General features: G+C 45.3%; 1 protein-coding gene across 2 annotated transcripts in view; it reads right to left on the bottom strand.

Moving 5' to 3' along the window:
• The window catches only part of MAD1L1 (mitotic arrest deficient 1 like 1), a 1,314,438-nt gene that overhangs the window by 458,050 nt on the left and 835,354 nt on the right, over positions 1–21,034 (bottom strand). Inside the window, exon 3 of one of the 2 annotated variants that reach the window (XM_030212096.1) lies at positions 5,989–6,045. The exons of the other annotated variant lie outside the window; for it this stretch is intronic. Within the exon in view, the coding sequence (XP_030067956.1) occupies positions 5,989–6,045 (57 nt within the window). The remainder of the gene's footprint in view (positions 1–5,988; positions 6,046–21,034) is intronic. 2 annotated transcript variants of the gene reach the window in all.

Genomic DNA, 21,034 nt, shown 5'->3' with positions numbered 1-21,034 from the left:
CTAGAAGATTGCTAGGCTGTATAGAGAGAGGAGTGACCAGCAGAAGAAAGGAGGTTTTAATGCCCCTGTATAAGACGTTGGTGAGGCCCCACCTGGAGTATTGTGTTCAGTTTTGGAGGCCGTATCTTGCGAAGGATGTTAAAAAAATGGATGCGGTGCAAAGAAAAGCTACGAGGATGGTATGGGATTTACGTTCCAAGACGTATGAAGAGAGGCTTGCTGACCTGAACATGTACACCCTGGAGGAAAGGAGGAACAGGGGTGATATGATACAGACGTTCAAATATTTGAAAGGTATTAATCCGCAAACGAATCTTTTCCGGAGATGGGAAGGCGGTAGAACGAGAGGACATGAAATGAGATTGAAGGGGGGCAGACTCAAGAAAGATATCAGGAAGTATTTTTTCACGGAGAGGGTGGTGGACGCTTGGAATGCCCTCCCGCGGGAGGTGGTGGAGATGAAAACGGTAACGGAGTTCAAACATGCGTGGGATATGCATAGAGGAATCCTGTGCAGAAGGAATGGATCCTCAGAAGCTTAGCTGAAATTGGGTGGCGGAGCAGGTGGGGGGAAGAGGGGGTGGTGATTGGGAGGAGAGGATAGGGGAGGGCAGACTTGTACGGTCTGTACCAGAGCCGGTGATGGGATGGGGGACTGGTGGTTGGGAGGCGGGAAATACTGCTGGGCAGACTTATATGGTCTGTGCCCTGAAAAGGACAGGTACAAATTCAAGGTAAGGTATACACATATGAGTTTGTCTTGGGCAGACTGGATGGACCATGCAGGTCTTTTTCTGCCGTCATCTACTATGTTACTATGTAATATATTCTAGGTTCCTCTAGCTGAGCTGGTGGCTCAGGAGCAGTGTACGTAGGATCTCAGTTAGATTCCTGCCTCCAGTGAATTATTCCCCCCAACTACATTAGGCTGGTGATGCCGGAGAGGCATCATTCCCAGATACTGGATCCCCAGTCATCATGTTACAGTGAACGGATTTAGGGCCCACTATTACAGAATTCGGGAAGGAGGTCTGGTGTGTGCTACCAGCTGAGAACGGCTGCTGCTGCAATGGCTGGGCAAGCGGAGTAGGAGGAAATATAAAAGAAGGGGAAAAGTCCAGGTAGTTTTGAACAGAGGATCAGAGCACTGAAACCCAAGCCCAAGGAAGCAGCTGAGCAAAAATGTAAACAAACAAAAATAAATCCAGCTTTCTCTCGGTCCCAACCATTTCCTGCTCTTGGAGCCAGCTTTCTGATGCTACTTGCTGCAAAACATTTTGCAGGCAAGTATTTTCAATACACGTGCGCTAGCTGTGCTTATCTTAGCTCTCAAGAAATCGATGTGAATTGTATGCCACTGGGGACTGAAGACTCCCAGACCATTAATGCAACTGCTGCCATCTTAACTTCTTTATGGTCTGTTCTCTTAGGCTTCCGTGGCTGGCATCATGATTGCTGTGGTTGCCTGGGTCTTGCTGCATCTGATTAAGTGGAACTACCATTTTCAGCCATCGTGCTGAAGAAAACCACACCACGACGGCTGAAACGTTGGTTCCACTTACTCAGATGCAGCAAGATCCGGACAACCACAACCAAACTTCTCTAACACAGACCTCCTTCCGAACTGCACTTGTTTTACTTATATTAACTAGTTACAGTATATCTGTTTTACATATACTTATTGGTTTTAGACTGTGGGTGGCTACAAAACTAGAGGGCATGAAAGGAACTGTGGAATGCACTACCAACTGCCATAAAAACTATGCACGTTCTGAAAGCGTTTTTTTTTTTTGTTTGTTTTTTTTTTGTTACATTTGTACCCCGCGCTTTCTCACTCATGGCAGGCTCAATGCGGCTTACATGGGGCAATGGAGGGTTAAGTGACTTGGCCAGAGTCACAAGGAGCTGCCTGTGCCTGAAGTTGGAATTGAACTCAGTTCCTCAGTTCCCCCAGGACCAAAGTCCACCATCCTAACCACTAGGCCACTCCTCCACTGTTGCTACTATTTGAGATTCTACATGGAATGTTGCTATTCCACTAGCAACATTCCATGTAGAAGTCGGCCCTTGCAGATCACCAATGTGGCTGCGCAGGCTTCTGCTTCTGTGAGTCTGACGGCCTGCACGTACGTGCAGGACGTCATACTCACAGAAACAGAAGCCTGCGCAGCCTTCTACATGGAATGTTGCTAGTGGAATAGCAACATTCCATGTAGAATCTCCAATAGTAGCAACATTCCATGTAGAATCTTCAATAGTATCTATTTTAATTTTTGTTACATTTGTACCCTGCGCTTTCCCACTCATGGCAGGCTCAATGCGGCTTACATGGGGCAACGGAGGGTTAAGTGACTTGCCCAGAGTCACAAGGAGCTGCCTGTGCCTGAAGTGGGAATCGAACTCAGTTCCTCAGTTCCCCAGGACCAGAGTCCACCACCCTAACCACTAGGCCACTCCTAAATTGTTCAAAGAGACGTACCTAAAAGATCCCTCATAATGACCAAAACCTTACCAATTCAAGTTAACATCGAACTCTTTTTATTGGTTTACTTATTCACATGAATACTGTTGAATGTTTTTTACATCTATTCTGATCCTTAATGCCTGACGTGAACTGTAGATATACTTCTTATAACTTATCCTATATTTCCTGTACTTAATGCTACAATACGCTGTATTCCTCACTCCGGAATGGCGATCGCCATTACGGCATCATGTAAGCCACATTGAGCCTGCAAATAGGTGGGAAAATGTGGGATACAAATGAAACAAATAAATAAATAAACAAACCTGCAAGGAGAGAAACTTAAAAGCAACATTACTAAATACTTTTTCACAAAAAGGGCAGCAGATGCCTGGAATGCTCTTTTCCAGGTAATGGTGAGGACAAAAACAATGACAAAATTCAAAAGGGCAATGAATAAACACAGAGAGTCCCTATATGACAATATAAGTATACAGTAATTTCACTCAAAGCAAAGCATAAATGACTTCCATACTTCTATTTTTAAAAAGGAACAAAAAGACGTGTGTGTATTGTTGAGGAGAGGGGGGGGTAACCTGGCCAATCTTCTGGGCAGACTGGATTAATGTGAGAGTGCTTTATATATATATAAAAAGCACTCTCACATTAATCCAGTCTGGAATATATATACACATATACACACACACACACACACACACACACACATATATATATATATATATACATATACATATACATATATATTAGTAAAAAAGGCCCGTTTTGTTTTAAAGGAAACAGGCGCTAGCAAGGTTTTCCTCGGAGTGTGTATGTTTGAGAGAATGTATGTGCGAGTGTGTGTGTGTGTGACAGAGAGAGAGTGAGACTGGGTGCGAGTGTGTGTGTGTGAGAATGAGAGTATGTGCCCCCTCCCTCCCAGTTCCAGGGTCGTTGTCCCCCCCGGTCTGTCTCCCAGTTCCAGGGGGGTCCCCCCTCACTCCCTCCGTTTTTCCCAGTTGCAGGGTCCCCCCTCCCTCCCTCCCACCCAGCTGCAGGGTCGGTCGCCCTCCCTCCCTCCCAGTTGCAGGGTCTGTCTGTCTCCCCCCTCCTTTTGTCCTCCACGTTTTAAGGCACTGTCTATCCAGTTGAAACAGCTTTAGACTTGTTTCAGATGGACCAACAATTTAAAAACGACAATGTGAAGCAGCAGCTCCTAGGTTTGCTTGTTTTTGAGTGTATACCAATGACGGCTGCGTAGGGGAGTGGAAACAGAGATTAACCAATGGGCTTCCTTGCTTACCATAGACTTGCTTTGCTCACTTCCACTCCTGTCTATTAAACGTCCTGCAGCATCTCATAGGTTTGCTTGCTTTGTGACGTCACCCGAGGCGCAGCCAATCAGTGGGATTCATGACGTCAGTTTCATCTACAGCACCTAGCAGACCACGGTTCCAGGCAGCCTCAGAATGTTGGAGGTGAGAATTATTATATAGGAGATATATATATATATATATATATAAGGTTTGTAGGTTGAGTCGCATTGCAGACAACATGTCTCTGTGGCAAGGCAAGCAACTTCTTGCTGGCCAATGAGAAGCTGCTTTTCTTGCAGTGGTATGCGGTCAGGGCCTTCAAGGGATTCAGTGAATCCTCAGCCCTGCTGTGATGTTGCCTGTTAGCATCTCTCCCTCCCAGTGTGAGTCAGCAGGTCTCATAACAACCCCCCCCCCCCCCCCACCCGTGAGTCTAACAGGTCTCCATCTCCCCTTCCTCCCATGGGTCTAAGCACCTTTCTCGCTTCTTCCCCCCCACTGGCACTAAAACCCTGTCCCCTTTGCCGGCTGCAGCAGCAACACACACACAATCTGTAGCTGGCCCTGGAACCTTTCCTCTGCTATGTCCCACATACTGGGATAGAGCAGAGGGGATACTGTGCATTTGTTGAGGGGTGCAGAGAGATGGAGTGGCTGGTTATGTGCATTAGGGTGGGGGGCAGGCTTGCTGTTTGTGTGGGCGGGGGGGACAGAGACGGATATGCTGGTTGTAGGTGTGTGAATGTGTGAGGCAGAAAGAGATGGCAATGTGTATTGGGAGAGGGACAAGGGAGAGGAACCGTCTGGCCACGTGAATTCAGGGGAGGGGGATGCGAGCGAGGGCAGGGAGGGAAGGGAGCAGAAAGAGGTAGAAAGATGGACAGGTTGGATGTAAGTGTTGGGAGGAGGGGGCAGGCTGGTCATCTGCACTGGGGGGGACAAAGGAACAGTTTTGTTTTACAATTTTATGTAGTAAATCCTGACGTGGTCCTTATACTCTTCTCATATAGTAACATAGTAAATGACGGCAGAAAAAGACCTGCATGGTCCATCCAGTCTGCCCAACAAGATAAACTCATTTGTGCTACTTTTTGGTTATACCTTACCTTGATTTGTACCTGTCCTTTTCAGGGCACAGACCATGTAAGTCTGCCCAGCACTATCCCCGCCTCCCAACCACCAGCCCCGCCTCCCACCACTAGCTCTGGCACAGACCGTATAAGTCTGCCCAGCTCTATCCCCGCCTCCCGCCACCGGCTCTGCCACCCACTCTCGGCTAAGCTCCTTAGGATCCATTCCTTCTGAACAGGATTCCTTTATGTTTATCCCATGCGTGTTTGAATTCTGTTACCGTTTTCATTTCCACCACCTCCCGCGGGAGGGCATTCCAAGCATCCACTACTCTCTCCGTGAATAAATACTTCCTGACATTTTTCTTGAGTCTGCCCCCCTTCAATCTCATTTCATGTCCTCTCGTTCTACCGCCTTCGCACCTCCGGAAAAGGTTCGTTTGCGGATTAATACTTTTCAAATATTTGAACATCTGTATCATATCACCCCTGTTTCTCCTTTCTTCCAGAGTATACATGTTCAGGTCATATATTTCTACACCCTTTTAACACTGTACATTTTAGTTAATGTGCATTTTCTGGCACGTCACAGTTATGTGGCCAAACGGAGGAAAACAGTTTTCAGAACCTAAAACAAGTTATTGAAACTACATAGATAACTGCAAGGCTTATGGTTTTTCTATGCAGCTGTTATTGTGGAAGCTGAAAGACTACTACAGTATGCATAAAACCCAGCTGAACAGGATCACGGTCCACAGCCTCACAGATGTAGGACTGAATAAAACAGAATATGTCAAAACAATTTGAAAAAGGTCATTTTCACTTCATGTCTAGTCATTCAGACTACTGTACATGGGCAGTGAAAAAACAGGAGCAGCAGGCCAGGCAGGAGGCTGATTAATTATAAAATAAAGCTTCTTCTTCTAGGACCTTGACAAATGGAAAGCAAAATGCCAAAATGAACAAAGCCCAGTAATGAGGAGGCAATCATTCAGAGACAGCAGATAAGGAGGTCCACCCTGTCCGTGACATAGGAGGGCTCTGTCAACAAACCGTTGTGGCTGCAGCTCTTCTTCCTAATCATTGCCCTCCCGTACCCCAAACCATATCTCTCCAGGAACGTAAGACTTTCAATACTTACGGACTCAGCTTTCTGTTTCTTATTTCCCATCTCTTCTAGAGCTTTGAAGAGCTGAGCCTGTATGACAAAAAAAAAAAAAGGCACTCAACGTATAGTTACTACAATGTCTCAAAAGAGCCTATAAGCCTGTGGATCACTCTTCAACAGTTGGCCAAGGAACAGTGAAACCTAGTGGCCATAGTTAGAATGTGCAAACGAGCAAATGTTTCCCAAACCCTGTACCAGGGGACTTCAACCAGTTTGGGTTTCAGGATTTCTTTATTGAACATACATGAAGTAAATCTGCATGCAGCGGAGGCTGTGCACTCAGATCTGTCTCCTGCACGTTCACCACAGCTATCCTGAGAACCATTGTTCTAGAAGAGTACTGCTGAATTATCAGGAGCCTGTCTACAGTGGTAAATCTACACACAGTGGAGGCTATGTACTCAGATCTCTCTCATGCATATTCACCACAGATATATTGAGGGAGTTCTGGCCGACATTCTTGGGTCAGGGATTTTTTTTTTGCTACATTTGTACCCCGCGCTTTCCCACTCATGGCAGGCTCAATGCGGCTTACATGGGGCAATGGAGGGTTAAGTGACTTGCCCAGAGTCACAAGGAGCTGCCTGTGCCTGAAGTGGGAATCAAACTCAGTTCCTCAGGACCAAAGTCCACCACCCTAACCACTAGGCCACTCCTCCACTGTTGCTACTATTTGAGATTCTACATGGAATGTTGCTATTCCACTAGCAACATTCCATGTAGAAGCCGGCCCTTGCAGATCACCAATGTGGCCACGCAGGCTTCTACATGGAATGTTGCTAGTGGAATAGCAACATTCCATGTAGAATCTCCAATAGTAGCAACATTCCATGTAGAATCTCCATTAGTATCTATTTTATTTTTGTTACATTTCTACCCTGCGCTTTCCCACTCATGGCAGGCTCAATGCGGCTTACATGGGGCAATGGAGGGTTAAGTGACTTGCCCAGAGTCACAAGGAGCTGCCTGTGCCTGAAGTGGGAATCGAACTCACTTCCTCAGTTCCCCAGGACCAAAGTCCACCACCCTAACCACTAGGCCACTCCTCCACAGTATAATGTTTGTTATGATGGGTGGAGGAATAGCCTATTGGTAAGTGCAGTGGGCTTTGATCCTGGTGACCTGGGTTGATTCCCACTGCCGCTCTTTGTGATCTTGGGCAAGTCACTTAACCCTTCATTGCCCCAGATACAAAAACTTAGATTGTGAGCCCTCCAGGAACAGGAAAAGTAGCTGCATATAATGTGTACAGTGCTGCGTATGTCTGGTAGCACTATAGAAATGATTAGTAGTACTAAAAGACGTCAAGGGAGCTGGGATAGAGGATATAAAAAAGGAGAAAAGTCAACAGCTGTCAATGAAATTCTTCCTGGCAACATAGCCCAACACAAGCAGGTGGTGACTGAACAGAAAGGAGAACAAGATAAAAAGCTGGCCAATGTGTGTCCTGGGCCTAACGCACACAATCTTCCTACTCCACAGTGGCGTAACTACGGGTGGGCCTGGGTGGGCACAGGCCCACCCAGCAGCAGCACCCCACATCAACATCTCCCTTCCTCCGTGGTGTCCCGGCATCTGACTGCCCGTTGCTAAACCCCGTCCCTCCCTGGTGTACCTTAAAAGGCGTCCCCGGCACCTGCAGTGATTCGATTACTGCTGCCTGCGCCGGCCCTGCAGGCTTCCATCGGCCGGGTCCCACCCTCGCCTTCATCGTTTCCTGTCTGGCGGGACCAGGCCGATGGAAGCCTGTGGAGTCAGCGCAGGCAGCAGTCATTGAATCACTGCAGGCACCGGGGACGCCTGTAAGACGGGGTTTAGCAACGGGCGGTCAGATGCTGGCACGCCGCAGGATGAGGAGAGATGTTGATGTGGGGTAGGTGAAAAAAAAAATCTCTATATTTTTTTTGTATCTCCGGAGGTGTGGGGGGGAGCTGTGGAGTGCCGAGAGATGGAAAGGCCCATCTCAAATACTGGATCTGGCTACGCCACTGGTACTCCAATACTTTCATCCCAAGGAGGTGCAGGAAGGTAACATAGTAACATAGTAGATGACGGCAGAAAAAGACCTGCACAGTCCATCCAGTCTGCCCAACAAGATAAACTCACATGTGCTACTTTTTGTGTATACCTTACCTTGATTTTTACCTGTCCTCTTCAGGGCACAGACCGTGTAAGTCTGCCCAGCACTATCCCCGCCTCCCAACCACCAGCCCCTCCTCCCACCACCGGCTCTGGCACAGACTGTATAAGTCTGCCCAGCACCATCTCCACCTCCCAACCACCAGCCCCGCCTCCCACCACTGGTTCTGAGGTGCAGGAAGGTAATGAAGGAATTGATATAGAATGCATTCCCGTGGGAAAACCGGCCCCCGTTGGGCACTTTTTACCATAGCTTTAGTAAAACAGCCCCTAAAATGTTAACCTCTACAAGACTATAATATGGAATGTACTCCACAAAGTACTTCTCAAGCACGGCAGACCCTGTCTTATGAGGATAGTAATACGGCCTACTGCTCAGTTTCGCATAGAGGGGGGGTCCACTTACTATCACCACACACAGAGTCCATTTTATGAAGTCTAATTTCATAGGCAATACCATCACTTAATCAGACTCATTTCCCCGCTAAAAAATTACATTTACTAACAGTTGATGCGTGTTATTTACCGCAGCACACGGTTAGTGAATGACCCCAACAGTGTCCTCTTTAGCCAGGGGATGAGTGAAAAGATCTAGATTAGATCAGGGTTTTGTTTATTTATAAACCTTTTTTTCAGAAGGGAGGAGATATGGGACACCGAGTGAGCTGAATAAACTAAAGAAAGAAAATGCAATCGGAACAGGTGGGAAGGAAAAAATAAGTATAACAAAGTGTTCCATTTTCAATAGAGATTCCTAGATTCATTTTAAATGGATTTGTATCTCTCAGAAAAGCACTGCCCCTTGTTCCAGTAAGAGCCGCCAGACCTAATCCTTAAAACTCAATAGTTACATTTTTTATCTGTGGAGAAACAGTCTTGCAAAGGGTATTTGTACTTCTCTCTATGCGTTATGTCATATTTGCCAGCTATGAAATCAACAAGAAAAAGAAAAAGTACATTTTTAAAGAAAACTTTTGCTCACATAGGTTTATTGAGTTTCCTGCTTAGTGTACAAGTTTTCCTTTGTGAAAGCGGCGGCTGTGCTGAAAAATGCTGCTGGAATGAAAACCCATCTTGCAATCTTCCCTCCCTCCCTTAAACACCAGTTCCGTACAACTTTGGAAGAGTGGCAGAGAGGTAAAATTAACTCTTCTGGAAAGTGGTAGTCTGGAGTTACAAAAGATGCAGAATATGTTCACATATATGGAGGAATGAGCTGTAACGTCTGCAGTTAGGGGTGCAGAAGGTCAGCTACCCAACTTTCATCTTAGTAAGCCAATCAATCTAGGTAATAAACTTTTCAAATTCTTACTTATTTCAACATAAGAAAGCTGAGAAGAATGAGGTACACACAAAGATTACACGTGAACACATGACTTGCGAGGCTTTACCTTCATCAAAGAAGGGTAAGGGAAATGGGACTTGATATACCGCCTTTGAGGTTTTTTTTTTTTTTTGCAACTACATTCAAAGCGGTTTACATATATTCAGGTACTTATTTTGTACCAGGGGCAATGGAGGGTTAAGTGACTTGCCCAGAGTCACAAGAAGCTGCAGTGGAAATCGAACTCAGTTTCCCCAGGATCAAAGTCCACTGTACTAACCACTAGGCTACTCCTCCACTAGCAACAGTCCATGTAGAAGCCTGCCCTTGCAGATCAGCAACAAGGCCGCGCAGGCTTCTGTTTCTGTGAGTCTGACGTCCTGCACATCAGACTCACAGAAACAGAAGCCTGCATGGCCGCGTTGCTGATCTGCAAGGGTAGGCTTCTACATGGAATGTTGCTAGTGGAATAGTAACATTCCATGTAGAATCTCCAATAGGAGCAACAGAATCTCAACAGTAGCAACATTCCATCTAGAATCTCCAATAGTAGCAACAGAATCTCAATAGTAGCAACATTCCATCTAGAATCTCAAATAGTAGCAACATTCCATGTAGAATCTCCAATAGTAGCAACAGAATCTCAACATTCCATTTAGAATCTCAAATAGGGAAAGGGAAATGGGACTTGATATACCGTCTTTGAGGTTGTTGGTTTTTTTTTTTGCAACTACATTCAAAGCGGTTTACATATATTCAGGTACTTATTTTGTACCAGGGGCAATGGAGGGTTCAGTGACTTGCCCAGAGTCACAAGGAGCTGCAGTGGAAATCGAACTCAGTTTCCCCAGGATCAAAGTCCACTGTACTAACCACTAGGCTACTCCTCCACTAGCAACATTCCATGTAGAAGCCTGCCCTTGCAGATCAGCAACGCGGCCGCGCAGGCTTCTGTTTCTGTGAGTCTGACGTCCTGCACATCAGACTCACAGAAACAGAAGTCTGCGCGGCCGCGTTGCTGATCTGCAAGGGTAGGCTTCTACATGGAATGTTGCTAGTGGAATAGCAACATTCCACATAGAATCTCCAATAGTAGCAACTGAATCTCAATAGTAGCAACATTCCATCTAGAATCTCCAATAGTAGCAACAGAATCTCAATAGTAGCAACATTCCATCTAGAATCTCCAATAGTAGCAACAGAATCTCAACATTCCATTTAGAATCTCAAATAGGGAAAGGGAAATGGGACTTGATATACCACCTTTCTGAGGTTTTTGCAACTACACTCAAAGCGATTTACATAGTATATACAGGTACTTATTTGTACCTGGGGCAATGGAGGGTTAAGTGACTTGCCCAGGATCAAAGTCCACTGCACTAATCACTAGGCTACTGTGATATCACAGAACGGAACAAGAGCAAAGCTTCAGCGGTTTGCAATGTTATCAGAACCCTTGAATGGGGACAGCTTTGTGATTGGTATTTTTTAGTTGTAAAAATACTGAACATAAAATTTAACTAGAGGGTCTGGTGATGGTAAATGGCACATTTATAGATTCTGGTCAAGCTTGGGAGAGGAACTGAGGGCAGCGAGAGGACAGAAGATAGGGAACTGGTGAGGGGCCGAGTACATGAATTTAAATGTTCATCTACCCAAGCTGGAAAAGTCACATTTGAAGAGCGCTTTTCCAAAACTCACTGGGTCCATTTTTTGTCAATTTTGAATTATGCGATTAATTTTGTTCATCAAGGCAAGATTTATATACTGCAGCTTATTCCTGTGCCCAAACTCACTAAGTCCATGGTATTTTAATGACTATGATTTTTTTTTTTTTGTTACATTTGTACCCCGCGCTCTCTCACTCATGGCAGGCTCAATGCGGCTTACATGGGGCAATGAAGGGTTAAGTGACTTGCCCAGAGTCACAAGGAGCTGCCTGTGCCTGAAGTGGGAATCGAACTCAGTTCCCCAGGACCAAAGTCCACCACCCTAACCACTAGGCCACTCCTCCGTTGAACATTTTAATGACTATGTTGAACACTCAGTCCAAGAGCCACTACCTGCTTTTCTTAAAACTGCTGCTGAAGGACTGAGTAAGCTTTGGAAAAGAGCTGTTCAATTGGGAAGAATGAATAAGTCAATTCAGTCATCATCCGCTGTCATTTTCTGTATTATTTTTATTATCTCATCATAATCTCAGCTGTAACAGCCTGTCCCACGTTGCTTATTCTATATGGCTCTGACTCCTTCAAGCGTACATCATCTCAAGCTATACAGACAGGTAATGACAGTAAGAAAGAGTCAACTAACCCCTCCAGTCTGCCAAAATCTTCAGTGTGGGGCAGCCTGATATCAGCATGGCACTAACAAGATACTCTTTCTAACATACTGAAAAGTTAGAATTCTATTCCCATAAAACCACACAAAGGATATACAATACTTGTCTAACAGAGAACAGATATTTCTTAATTTTACGCATAATAAACTAAATTCTATAAATGACGCTCCAAAAAAATAAGGGCCCCCCCCCCCCCCCCCCCACAGTGCTATTCTATAAACCGCGCTTAAAGTTAAACATGGTTTATAGGAATAGCACTTATGCCATAAGAACGTAATAGCAGCCATCCTGGGTCAGACCATTGGTCTAACTAGCCCAGTATCCTGTTTGCAACAGTGGCCAATCCTGGCAGAAACCCAAATTGTGACATCATTCCATGCAACCAATCCAAGGGCAAGCAGTGGCTTCCCCATGTCTGTCTCAATAGCAGACTACAGACCTTTCCTCCAGGAACTCGTCCAACCCTTTTTTTAAACCCAGATAAGCTAACTGCTGTTACCACATCCTCCAGCAACAAGTTCCAGAACTTAACTATTTGTTGCCAGGGAACCGCAAGTACATTTAGGCACGGACATTTACACCAATGGAAATGTGGTATGAATACTTGCGCATAAATAGGTGCAGATCCTACCTTATTCTATAATTACAATGCAGAACTGAAAGGAACTCCTCTGATCCACCCATAACCCTCCTATTTCCGAACTCCCTTTGACACGCGTGTAAACTTTAGGCGTATATCCTGAACCTAATTTTACATGCGTACATTTTACTTAATTCTAATCAGAGCCAATAAAGCAAAGGTACTTACTGTAGCAGGCCCTCTCCAAGGACAGCCTGGAGTTCCAGGAGATTGATCTGAAGATTCATTTCCTGGGTGGACCAAACACCTTGGGTGTGAAGCCCAGCTACCTGAGCCCCCCACCCCAGGAGAGATGCATCCGTCATCCACACCTTTTGAGGCTGAGGAATTTGGAATGGAAGCCAGAGTCAAATTTGATCGAATGGTCCACCTCTGAAGGGAGCGCACAAGCTTTGGGGACACTTGGATGACATCTTCCAGGCTCCCCTTGGCTTGATACCACTGAGAAGTCAGGGTTCATTGAGCTGATCTCATGTGAAGACGTGTCATGGGTGTAACATACACTGTGGAAGCCATGTGGCCCAACAATCTCGACATCTGCCGAGCTGTGACCTGCTGAAAGGCTTAAACCCTGGATGCAAGTGCGACAAGAGTGTCCTCTCTCATTTCTCAAGAGTGGTTAGTGCAGTAGGCTTTGATCCTGGCAACCTGGGTTCAATTCCCACTGCAGCTCCTTGTGACCCTCCATCGCCGCAGGTATAAAAACTTACAAAGTACCTGCATATAATGTGTACCACTATAGAAATGATTAGTAGTAGAAGTAGTAACGCCAATCACTGGACAGGGCGAAGATGGGACTTGGGGTACTTTAAAACGAACCCCTGTAGCTCGAGCACCCGAATAATCATTCAAATGGATTCTGAGCACCATCCAAAGATCTGCTCTTTACCAGCCAATCATCAATATAGAGGAACACATGGACTCCCAGACTGCGTGGCAATGCTGCAACTATCACTAGACATTTGGAGAAGACCTTGGGAGCTGATGTGAAGCCACAAGGAAACATGTGGTACTGAAACTGATGTGTTCCCAGCCGAAATTGAAGATACTTCCAGTGGGCTGGAAGTATCAGGATGTGAGTATATGCGTCTTTTAAATCCAGAGAACATAGCCAATCATTTTTCTGAATCATTGGGAGAAGGGTGCCCAGAGAAACCATCCTGATCTTTTTTTGGACTAGGAATTTGTTCATGGCCCTTAGGTCCAAAATGGAATGCATCCCCCCCCTGATTTCTTTTGCACAAGAAAGTACCTGGATTAGAATCCTCGACCTTCCTCCCCTGGTGGAACGGGCTTGACTGCACAGGCCTTCAGAAGAGCTGAGAGCTCCTCTGCAAGTACCTGCCTGTGCTGAGAGCTGAATGAATGAGTTTTAGGTGGGCAATTTGGAGGTTTTAGATACCGAGTGCGTATCCGAGATGGACTATTTGAAGAACCCACCAGTCGGAGGTTATAAGGGGCCACCTTATAACTTGTGCATCGAGTTTTGCAAGTAGACGCTCGTGAAAAGCTGGTATGATTAAATTTGGGAGATGAATATTGAAGCCTGGTACATCTTTCTCCCAAAAGAATCCAGGGCTCTAGCTTCTCTACCTGGGGGAGTCAAGGCATAGTCCATGGAACTCCTGGCTCTTTTAGAGCGAATTCCACCACCATGGAATTGTGAGGCAACTGAGGCTTATCAAAACCAGGTACATGGAATCAATATTCTTGGGCATGACCGGGACCGACAGAGGGTACTTCCAGTTCCTAACGAGGACTTCCTGGAGTACTTATGGAGAGGGACAGTCACAGTCTCCCTAGGAAGAGATGTGTAGTCCAGGACCTCAAACATCTTGGCCCTAGGCTTGTCCTCCACTTCCAAAGGAAATAGAATGGCATCAGCACTTTCCTTGACAAAAGAAGGGAATGAAAGACTCTCCCAGAGAAGACTTTCTCCTTTCAGGTGGAGGGAAGGGTTCAGAGGGAATTCCATAGGACTCATCCGAGGAAAAGTATCTTGGTTCCTCTTCTGAATCCCATGAGCGCTCCTCTTCGGTGTCAGACAATACCTCCTGATGGGAGTGTCGAGACTGAACCTGCCTCGACGTGGAAGACCCATGTCCTTGGGAATGGCATTGAGAAGTCAGTTCCTGCCTCGACTGCAGCGAAGCTTCCTCCACCGATGCCAAGGGAGTACCAGCTTGGGTGAAAGTCGAAACCAAAGCCACATGCAGCATCGGTGTCGGAGGGCCAAGCGAGGCCACAATGGGAGGCAGGGCAAGCACAAGCACCCCCAATGTCAATGCACACCATTGCATAAAGCCAACCAGTAGATCAGGCAGCAAGGACCGGATGCGCTAGACAGGAAATGAAGAAAGCGAGGGTGGGACCCAGCCGATGGAAGTCTGAAGGGCCGGTGCAGGTAGCAATAATTGAATCACTGCAGGCGCCGGGGATGCCTGTAAGGTACACTGGGAAGGGACGGGGTATAATGATGGGCGGGTAGATGCCGGGACACCGTGGAAGAGGAGAGATGTTGATGTGGGATGCTGCCACTGGGTGGACCTGTGCCCACCCAGGTCCATCCGTAGCTACGCCACTGCTGCAGCTGGAAGTAGTTTACAAGCCGCTCATTGCCACAGGCTGAATATTACCCCTTATATTCATGCATAAAAACATAGCTATATTATTATTCAGTCCTTGTGTATGCATCTACATAACCAGCCTTTACATTTATAGATGGTTTCCTATTTAATCATAAAAAAAATACAGCACAACCCATTGCAGTGCTATTAACACTGTTCATACTCTCAGCTTTCCTCACTAATCCTAAGTATGTATTTCCTTTGTATACTCTGCCCCTCCACACCACACCTCTCCTTTCTGAATCTCATGTAGAACTCCACGTTACACAGGTTTCTAAGTCAATTTTAGAGGGAATAAAAATAATGTACAATCTGTATCAGTTATTTCAGTTGTGTTGAATTTATTGTCCTAAAATAGAAAATTTTAAAAAAACCTCACTAATGAGGCAAATGTGATTGTAGATGTTATTGTTCTGGCATAAATTTAGAAAATCATTCGTAAGATGAGAAAAATAACACAATACTACATATCTGTTTAATTGTAGGATTCTTTAAGTAAAAAAAAGACAATATGTGATCCAGGTGTGATTTTTTATCATCAAGAGTTATTATTGAATGTTATTTATCATATGGGCTACAATAAATTAAAAAGAAAATTATTTCCATCAAGAGGATGAAGTGCTGTTGTAAGCAATGAGAGCAAAGGTTGAGTGGTTTCTAAAACATCACTGAACCACCAGATAGAATCTTCCTGTAATAAGGGAGCCCATTTATGATCTTATATAACCTATTAAATTTAAAAATAATTAATTCCCTCCAGCGTTGCCCCTTTCTAAGACCTAGCTGCAATGTACATTAAAGATGGGGGAATCCTTGTTCTATTCTAATTGAGTGTCCACTGCATTGATGCTACTAATTTACATGCTTAAGATACACTAAGTACCAAAATTTTAAAAAAAGCAACAACTATAATGAAAATATACTGCATTAATAACACACACATGGTGCAAAACAAGAATGATAGTAAAGCAATGTACATTACACTACAAACAATAACACAGCAAACGCTACAACTTTTATCTTACTAACTACTACTAACTAGCATTTCTAAAGCGCTACTAGGGTTACGCAGCGCTGTACAATTTAAACATAGAAGGACGGTCCCTGCTCAAAGAGCTTACAATCTAAAAGACAAGAGAACAATCTAAAGACAAGTGAACAATCTAGAGGACGACTGAGCAGTTAATCTGATAGGGTGGATAGATTGGGGCATTCTATCTATCTCGAGCGGTTAGGCGCCGAAGGCAGCATAAGAGGTGAGTTTTAAGCAGAGATTTGAAGATGGGTAGGGAGGGGGCATGGCGTATGGGTGAAGGAAGATTGTTCCAGGCATAGGGTGAAGCAAGGCAGAATGAGCGGAGCCTGGAGTTGGCAGTGGTGGAGAAGGGTACTGAGAGAAGGGCTTTGTCCTGTGAGCGGAGGTTACGGGCGGGAACATAGGGGGAGATGAGGGTGGAGAGGTAGTGAGGAGCCGCAGACTGAGTGCACTTGTAGGTAAGGAGGAGGAGCTTGAATTGTATGCGATATCTGATCGGAAGCCAATGAAGTGATTTGAGGAGAGGGGTGTTATGAGTATATCTTAGCTGCTTAATCGGATTAAGAATATAAAATGTGCCATGCTGAGAAAGACCAGCAGACCATAGAGGCTAGCATCTTTTCTCCAACGGTTCGGGTTACCTAACAGTATCTGGCGAATCGCAAATAGGAAAGCCTATTCCATGCTGTTCATCCCCAGGAAGCGTGAGGTAGAGACCCCTAAGGCTACCCTGCTTAATAAGGTTCATAGATAAAAACCATTTGGCCCATCAGGTCTGCCCATCCATACCAGCTACTATCCCTTCCTTTCGAGATCGTACATACTTGTCCTATGCTTTCTTGAATTCAGATACAGCTTTTGTCTCCACCACCTCCACCGGGAGGTTGTTCCACGCATCCACCACCCTTTCCATAAAGTAGAATTCCCTTAGATTACTCCCGAGTCTAGACCCCTTTCGCTTTCATCCTATGCCCCTCATTCCAGAGCTCTCTTTCAACGGAAAGACTCGCCTCCTGTGCATTTATGCCAACAGTGATATTTAAACGTCTCTATCATATCTCCCCCCTCTCTTGCCTTTCTTCCAAAATGAATTTATACTTCCCAAGTCTGAAAAATGTTTATCAGCTTCAGGGGATTAGAGCTTAGATATTTATCTGACTACAACTGTTGGCAATCCTATTAAACAGTTAATTGCATGATTTCAAACCTTTCTTCGGCTCTGCTCTATTACTAGCATTGGCCACAGTTTCTGGAAGCAATTTCAATAGTTTAATTATTGCCAACTGAAAAACTTGTTTGCAGCATTTATTATAAATCTACTTGTATTAAGTCTTATCGTATGACTGGTTCTACTGCTATTTAAAAGTGTGAAAATTTCATTTCTTATCAATTTGTTCTACACCACTCAAGATTTTGGAACCCCTCTTTATCATGTACCTTTGCAGATGTCCCTTTCTCCGAGATAAAGAGCCCTAGCCTGTAAAACCTTCTTCATAAGGGAGTTATTCCATACCTTTAATCCTTTTTATCAGCCTTCTCTAACTCCATTATGAGGTATGTGTGCTAAAGTGAACTAGGAAACGGGCTAACATGGGACTCTTCGGCACATTAAGCCCATATCTAGCGTGCCCAGGAAATGGGACATTTTCAAGTATTTCTTTCTCAGGTTGTGCACTTATGTTTGCACTAGAATGCGTATGATGTGGGAGCACCCCCCCCCCCCCAGAAAAAAATGCAAATATATAAATAACATGCACTTAGCATGCACAAAAAGCTTACTGAAAATACTTTTTTTTTAAATTTATAGAAATTATAGGAAGTATTTTTTCACGGAGAGAGTGGTGGATGCTTGGAATGCCCTCCCGCGGGAGGTGGTGGAGAAGAAAACTGTAACGGAATTCAAACATGCGTGGGATAAACATAAAGGAATCCTGCTCAGAAGGAAGGGATCCCCAGAAGCTTAGCCGGTGGTGGGAGGCAGGGCTGGTGGTTGGGAGGTGGGGATAGTGCTGGGCAGACTTATACGGTCTGTGCCAGAGCCGATGGTTGGAGGCAGAGCGGGTGGTTGGGAGGCGGGGATAGTGCTGGGCAGACTTATACGGTCTGTGCCAGAGCCGATGGTTGGAGGCAGGGCGGGTGGTTGGGAGGCAGGGATAGTGCTGGGCAGACTTATACGGTCTGTGCCAGAGTCGATGGTTGGAGGCAGAGCGGGTGGTTGGGAGGCGGGGATAGTGCTGGGCAGACTTATACGGTCTGTGCCAGAGCCGATGGTTGGAGGCAGGGCGGGTGGTTGGGAGGCAGGGATAGTGCTGGGCAGACTTACACAGTCTGTGCCCTGAAAAAGACAGGTACAAATCAAGGTAAGGTATACACAAAAAGTAGCACATATGAGTTTATCTTGTTGGGCAGACTGGATGGACCATGCAGGTTTTTTTCTGCCGTCATCTACTATGTTACTATGTATAGTTATACCATCCAAAGATAAACTTTGTCAAAGAAAATAATACTATGTAAAGGAATGTACAGGCTTTAGTCCACAAATAAGGAGGGGGGGGGGGGTGAACTAAAAGCAAACTAGACAGCACCTATATCTTCAGCATCCAATATTGAACAAGGAACTTACTTTGAAGTTCTGGTATCTAAAAAGGAATAAAGCTGTGAAGGTTCAAAAAAGAGAAAAATACTATTATCTGTTTACATGGAAACCTTAACCCAAAGTCAACGCTCCCTACCGAATAGAAAGAAACTTTCTCCTCCTCTCCTGTGTCCATATGGACACATACGGATTCCTTCTCCAGCAAAAGTAACTGAGGCGGTTTGACGCAAACATATTCAAAGCCTCTTTATCTTGAAGGAAAAACAAAAGAGACCAGGAGTGGCATTTTCACACATGCTAGAGTGATGGGATGGGCAACTGATGGACATGGAAGCATCCTGGTAGCCAAAAACATAACTATTTGCTCAAGGATTATTCCCTATAACGTACAGTTCAAACTTCTCTTACTGACCTTTAAATGCATCCATTCTGCAGACCCCCATTACCTCTCCACTCTCATCTCTCCCTACATTCCTCCCCGTAATCTCTGCTCGCTGGACAAATCTCTCTTGTCGTCCCCCTTCTCCTCCACTGCTAACTCCAGACTTCGTTCCTTTTCCCTCGTGGCACCTTATGCCTGGAATGGACTTCCTGAGCCTGTACGCCTAGCTCCATCTCTACCTGTTTTCAAATCTATGCTGAAAACCCACCTTTTCACCACTGCTTTTCGCTCCTAACCACTACTCAATTACCTCCCTTTGTTCCTTCCCACCCAGCACTTACCTCACCCTTAATTGTCTTGACTGTCTGTATTTTTAGATTGTAAGCTCTATCGAGCAGGGACTGTCTCTCTGTGTCAGGTGTTCAGCGCTGCGTGCATCTGGTAACGCTATACAAATGTTTATAATAATAATAGCGCATATATAATGAAAGTAGACATTATTCTAAGGCAGTGGTTCTCAACCAGTGTGTCCCCAAAAGTTTTAGACAGCAAGCCGCTGTTTACTTTACAACCATCAGTGCCTGCAACCTGGGAAGGCCAGAAATCTTGAGAGTCAAGTTCAGAAAAAGACCTGCACGGTCCATCTCCAGTCTGCCCAACAAGATAAACTCATATGTGCTACTTTTTGTGTATACCCCACCTTGATTTGTACCTGTCCTCTTCAAGGCACAGACCGTATAAGTCTGCCCAGCATTTTCCCCGCCTCCCAACCACCGGCCCCGCCACAGACCGTATACGTCTGCCCAGCACTATCCCCGCCTTCCAGCCACCAGCCCCGCCTCCCACCACTGGCTCTGCCACCCAATCTCAGCTAAGCTCCTGAGGATCCATTCCTTCTGAACAAGTACTTATTCTGTACCTGGGGCAATGGAGGGTTAAGTAACTTGCCCAGAGTCACAAGGAGCTGCCTGTGTCTGAAGTGGGAATCGAACTCAGTTCCTCAGTTCCCCAGGACCAAAGTCCACCACCCTAACCACGAGGCCACTCCTCCACTCCATATTAAACATAGCAGTCTCTTCATTTATGCCATTCATCGGCTCTCTCATCTCAAGTGACATGAATCCACCACAGCCTGGTAACAGAAAAGGACCCTACTACCTCTTTTACTTGTTGACAAAACTGAAATTTCCAAAACGGGCAGCTTTTCTGTGATTGCATTTTCCATGGGCAAAGAAATCTCCATCAAAAATTCTGTGCTCGCTGTTGAGACCTGTAATGCACTCAAAGACTTTATCCTACAAGAAACTAACTGCAGCTAAATATGTATTTGCCCACTCTTCACAAATTCTAATTCCACGTTCAATTGTTCTGGTGTTATTACACATAACATATGGGGGGGGGGGGGATCATTAACGTTAATTCAGACTGGTTGATACTGATCACTATAGAAACAGAGAAAATGACAGCAGAAAAAGCCCACACAGCTTACTCAGTCTGCCCATCCAAACCACTAGCTTAGTACTTATTATCTTTACCAATTTCTACTGCTAATCCCTATTTTGTAGTAAGCTGCATGGGTGTCTTAACCACTCTGGGGTATATGGAGGAGTGGCCTAGTGGTTAGAGCACCAGTCTGGCAATCCAGAGGTGGCCGGTTCAAATCCCTTGTGATCTTGGGCAACTCACTTAACCCTCCATTGCCTCAGGTACAAACTTAAATTTTGAGCACTCCTGAGACAGAAACATATCCAGAGTACCTGAATGTAAGTCACCTTGAGCTACTACTGAAAAAGGTGTGAACAAAATCTAAATAAATATTTGAGATTCTACATGGAATGTTGCCACTTTTTGAGATTCTGGAATGTTGCTACTATTTGAGATTCTAGATGGAATGTTGCTAGTGGAGGAGTGGCCTAGTGGTTACAGCACCGGCC

Source organism: Microcaecilia unicolor, chromosome 8 (genome assembly GCF_901765095.1).
Source record: "Microcaecilia unicolor chromosome 8, aMicUni1.1, whole genome shotgun sequence".
NCBI classification, from domain to species: domain Eukaryota; kingdom Metazoa; phylum Chordata; class Amphibia; order Gymnophiona; family Siphonopidae; genus Microcaecilia; species Microcaecilia unicolor.
The sequence above is the reverse complement of the archived record's forward strand: the minus strand, read 5'-3'. Positions and strand labels throughout refer to the sequence as shown.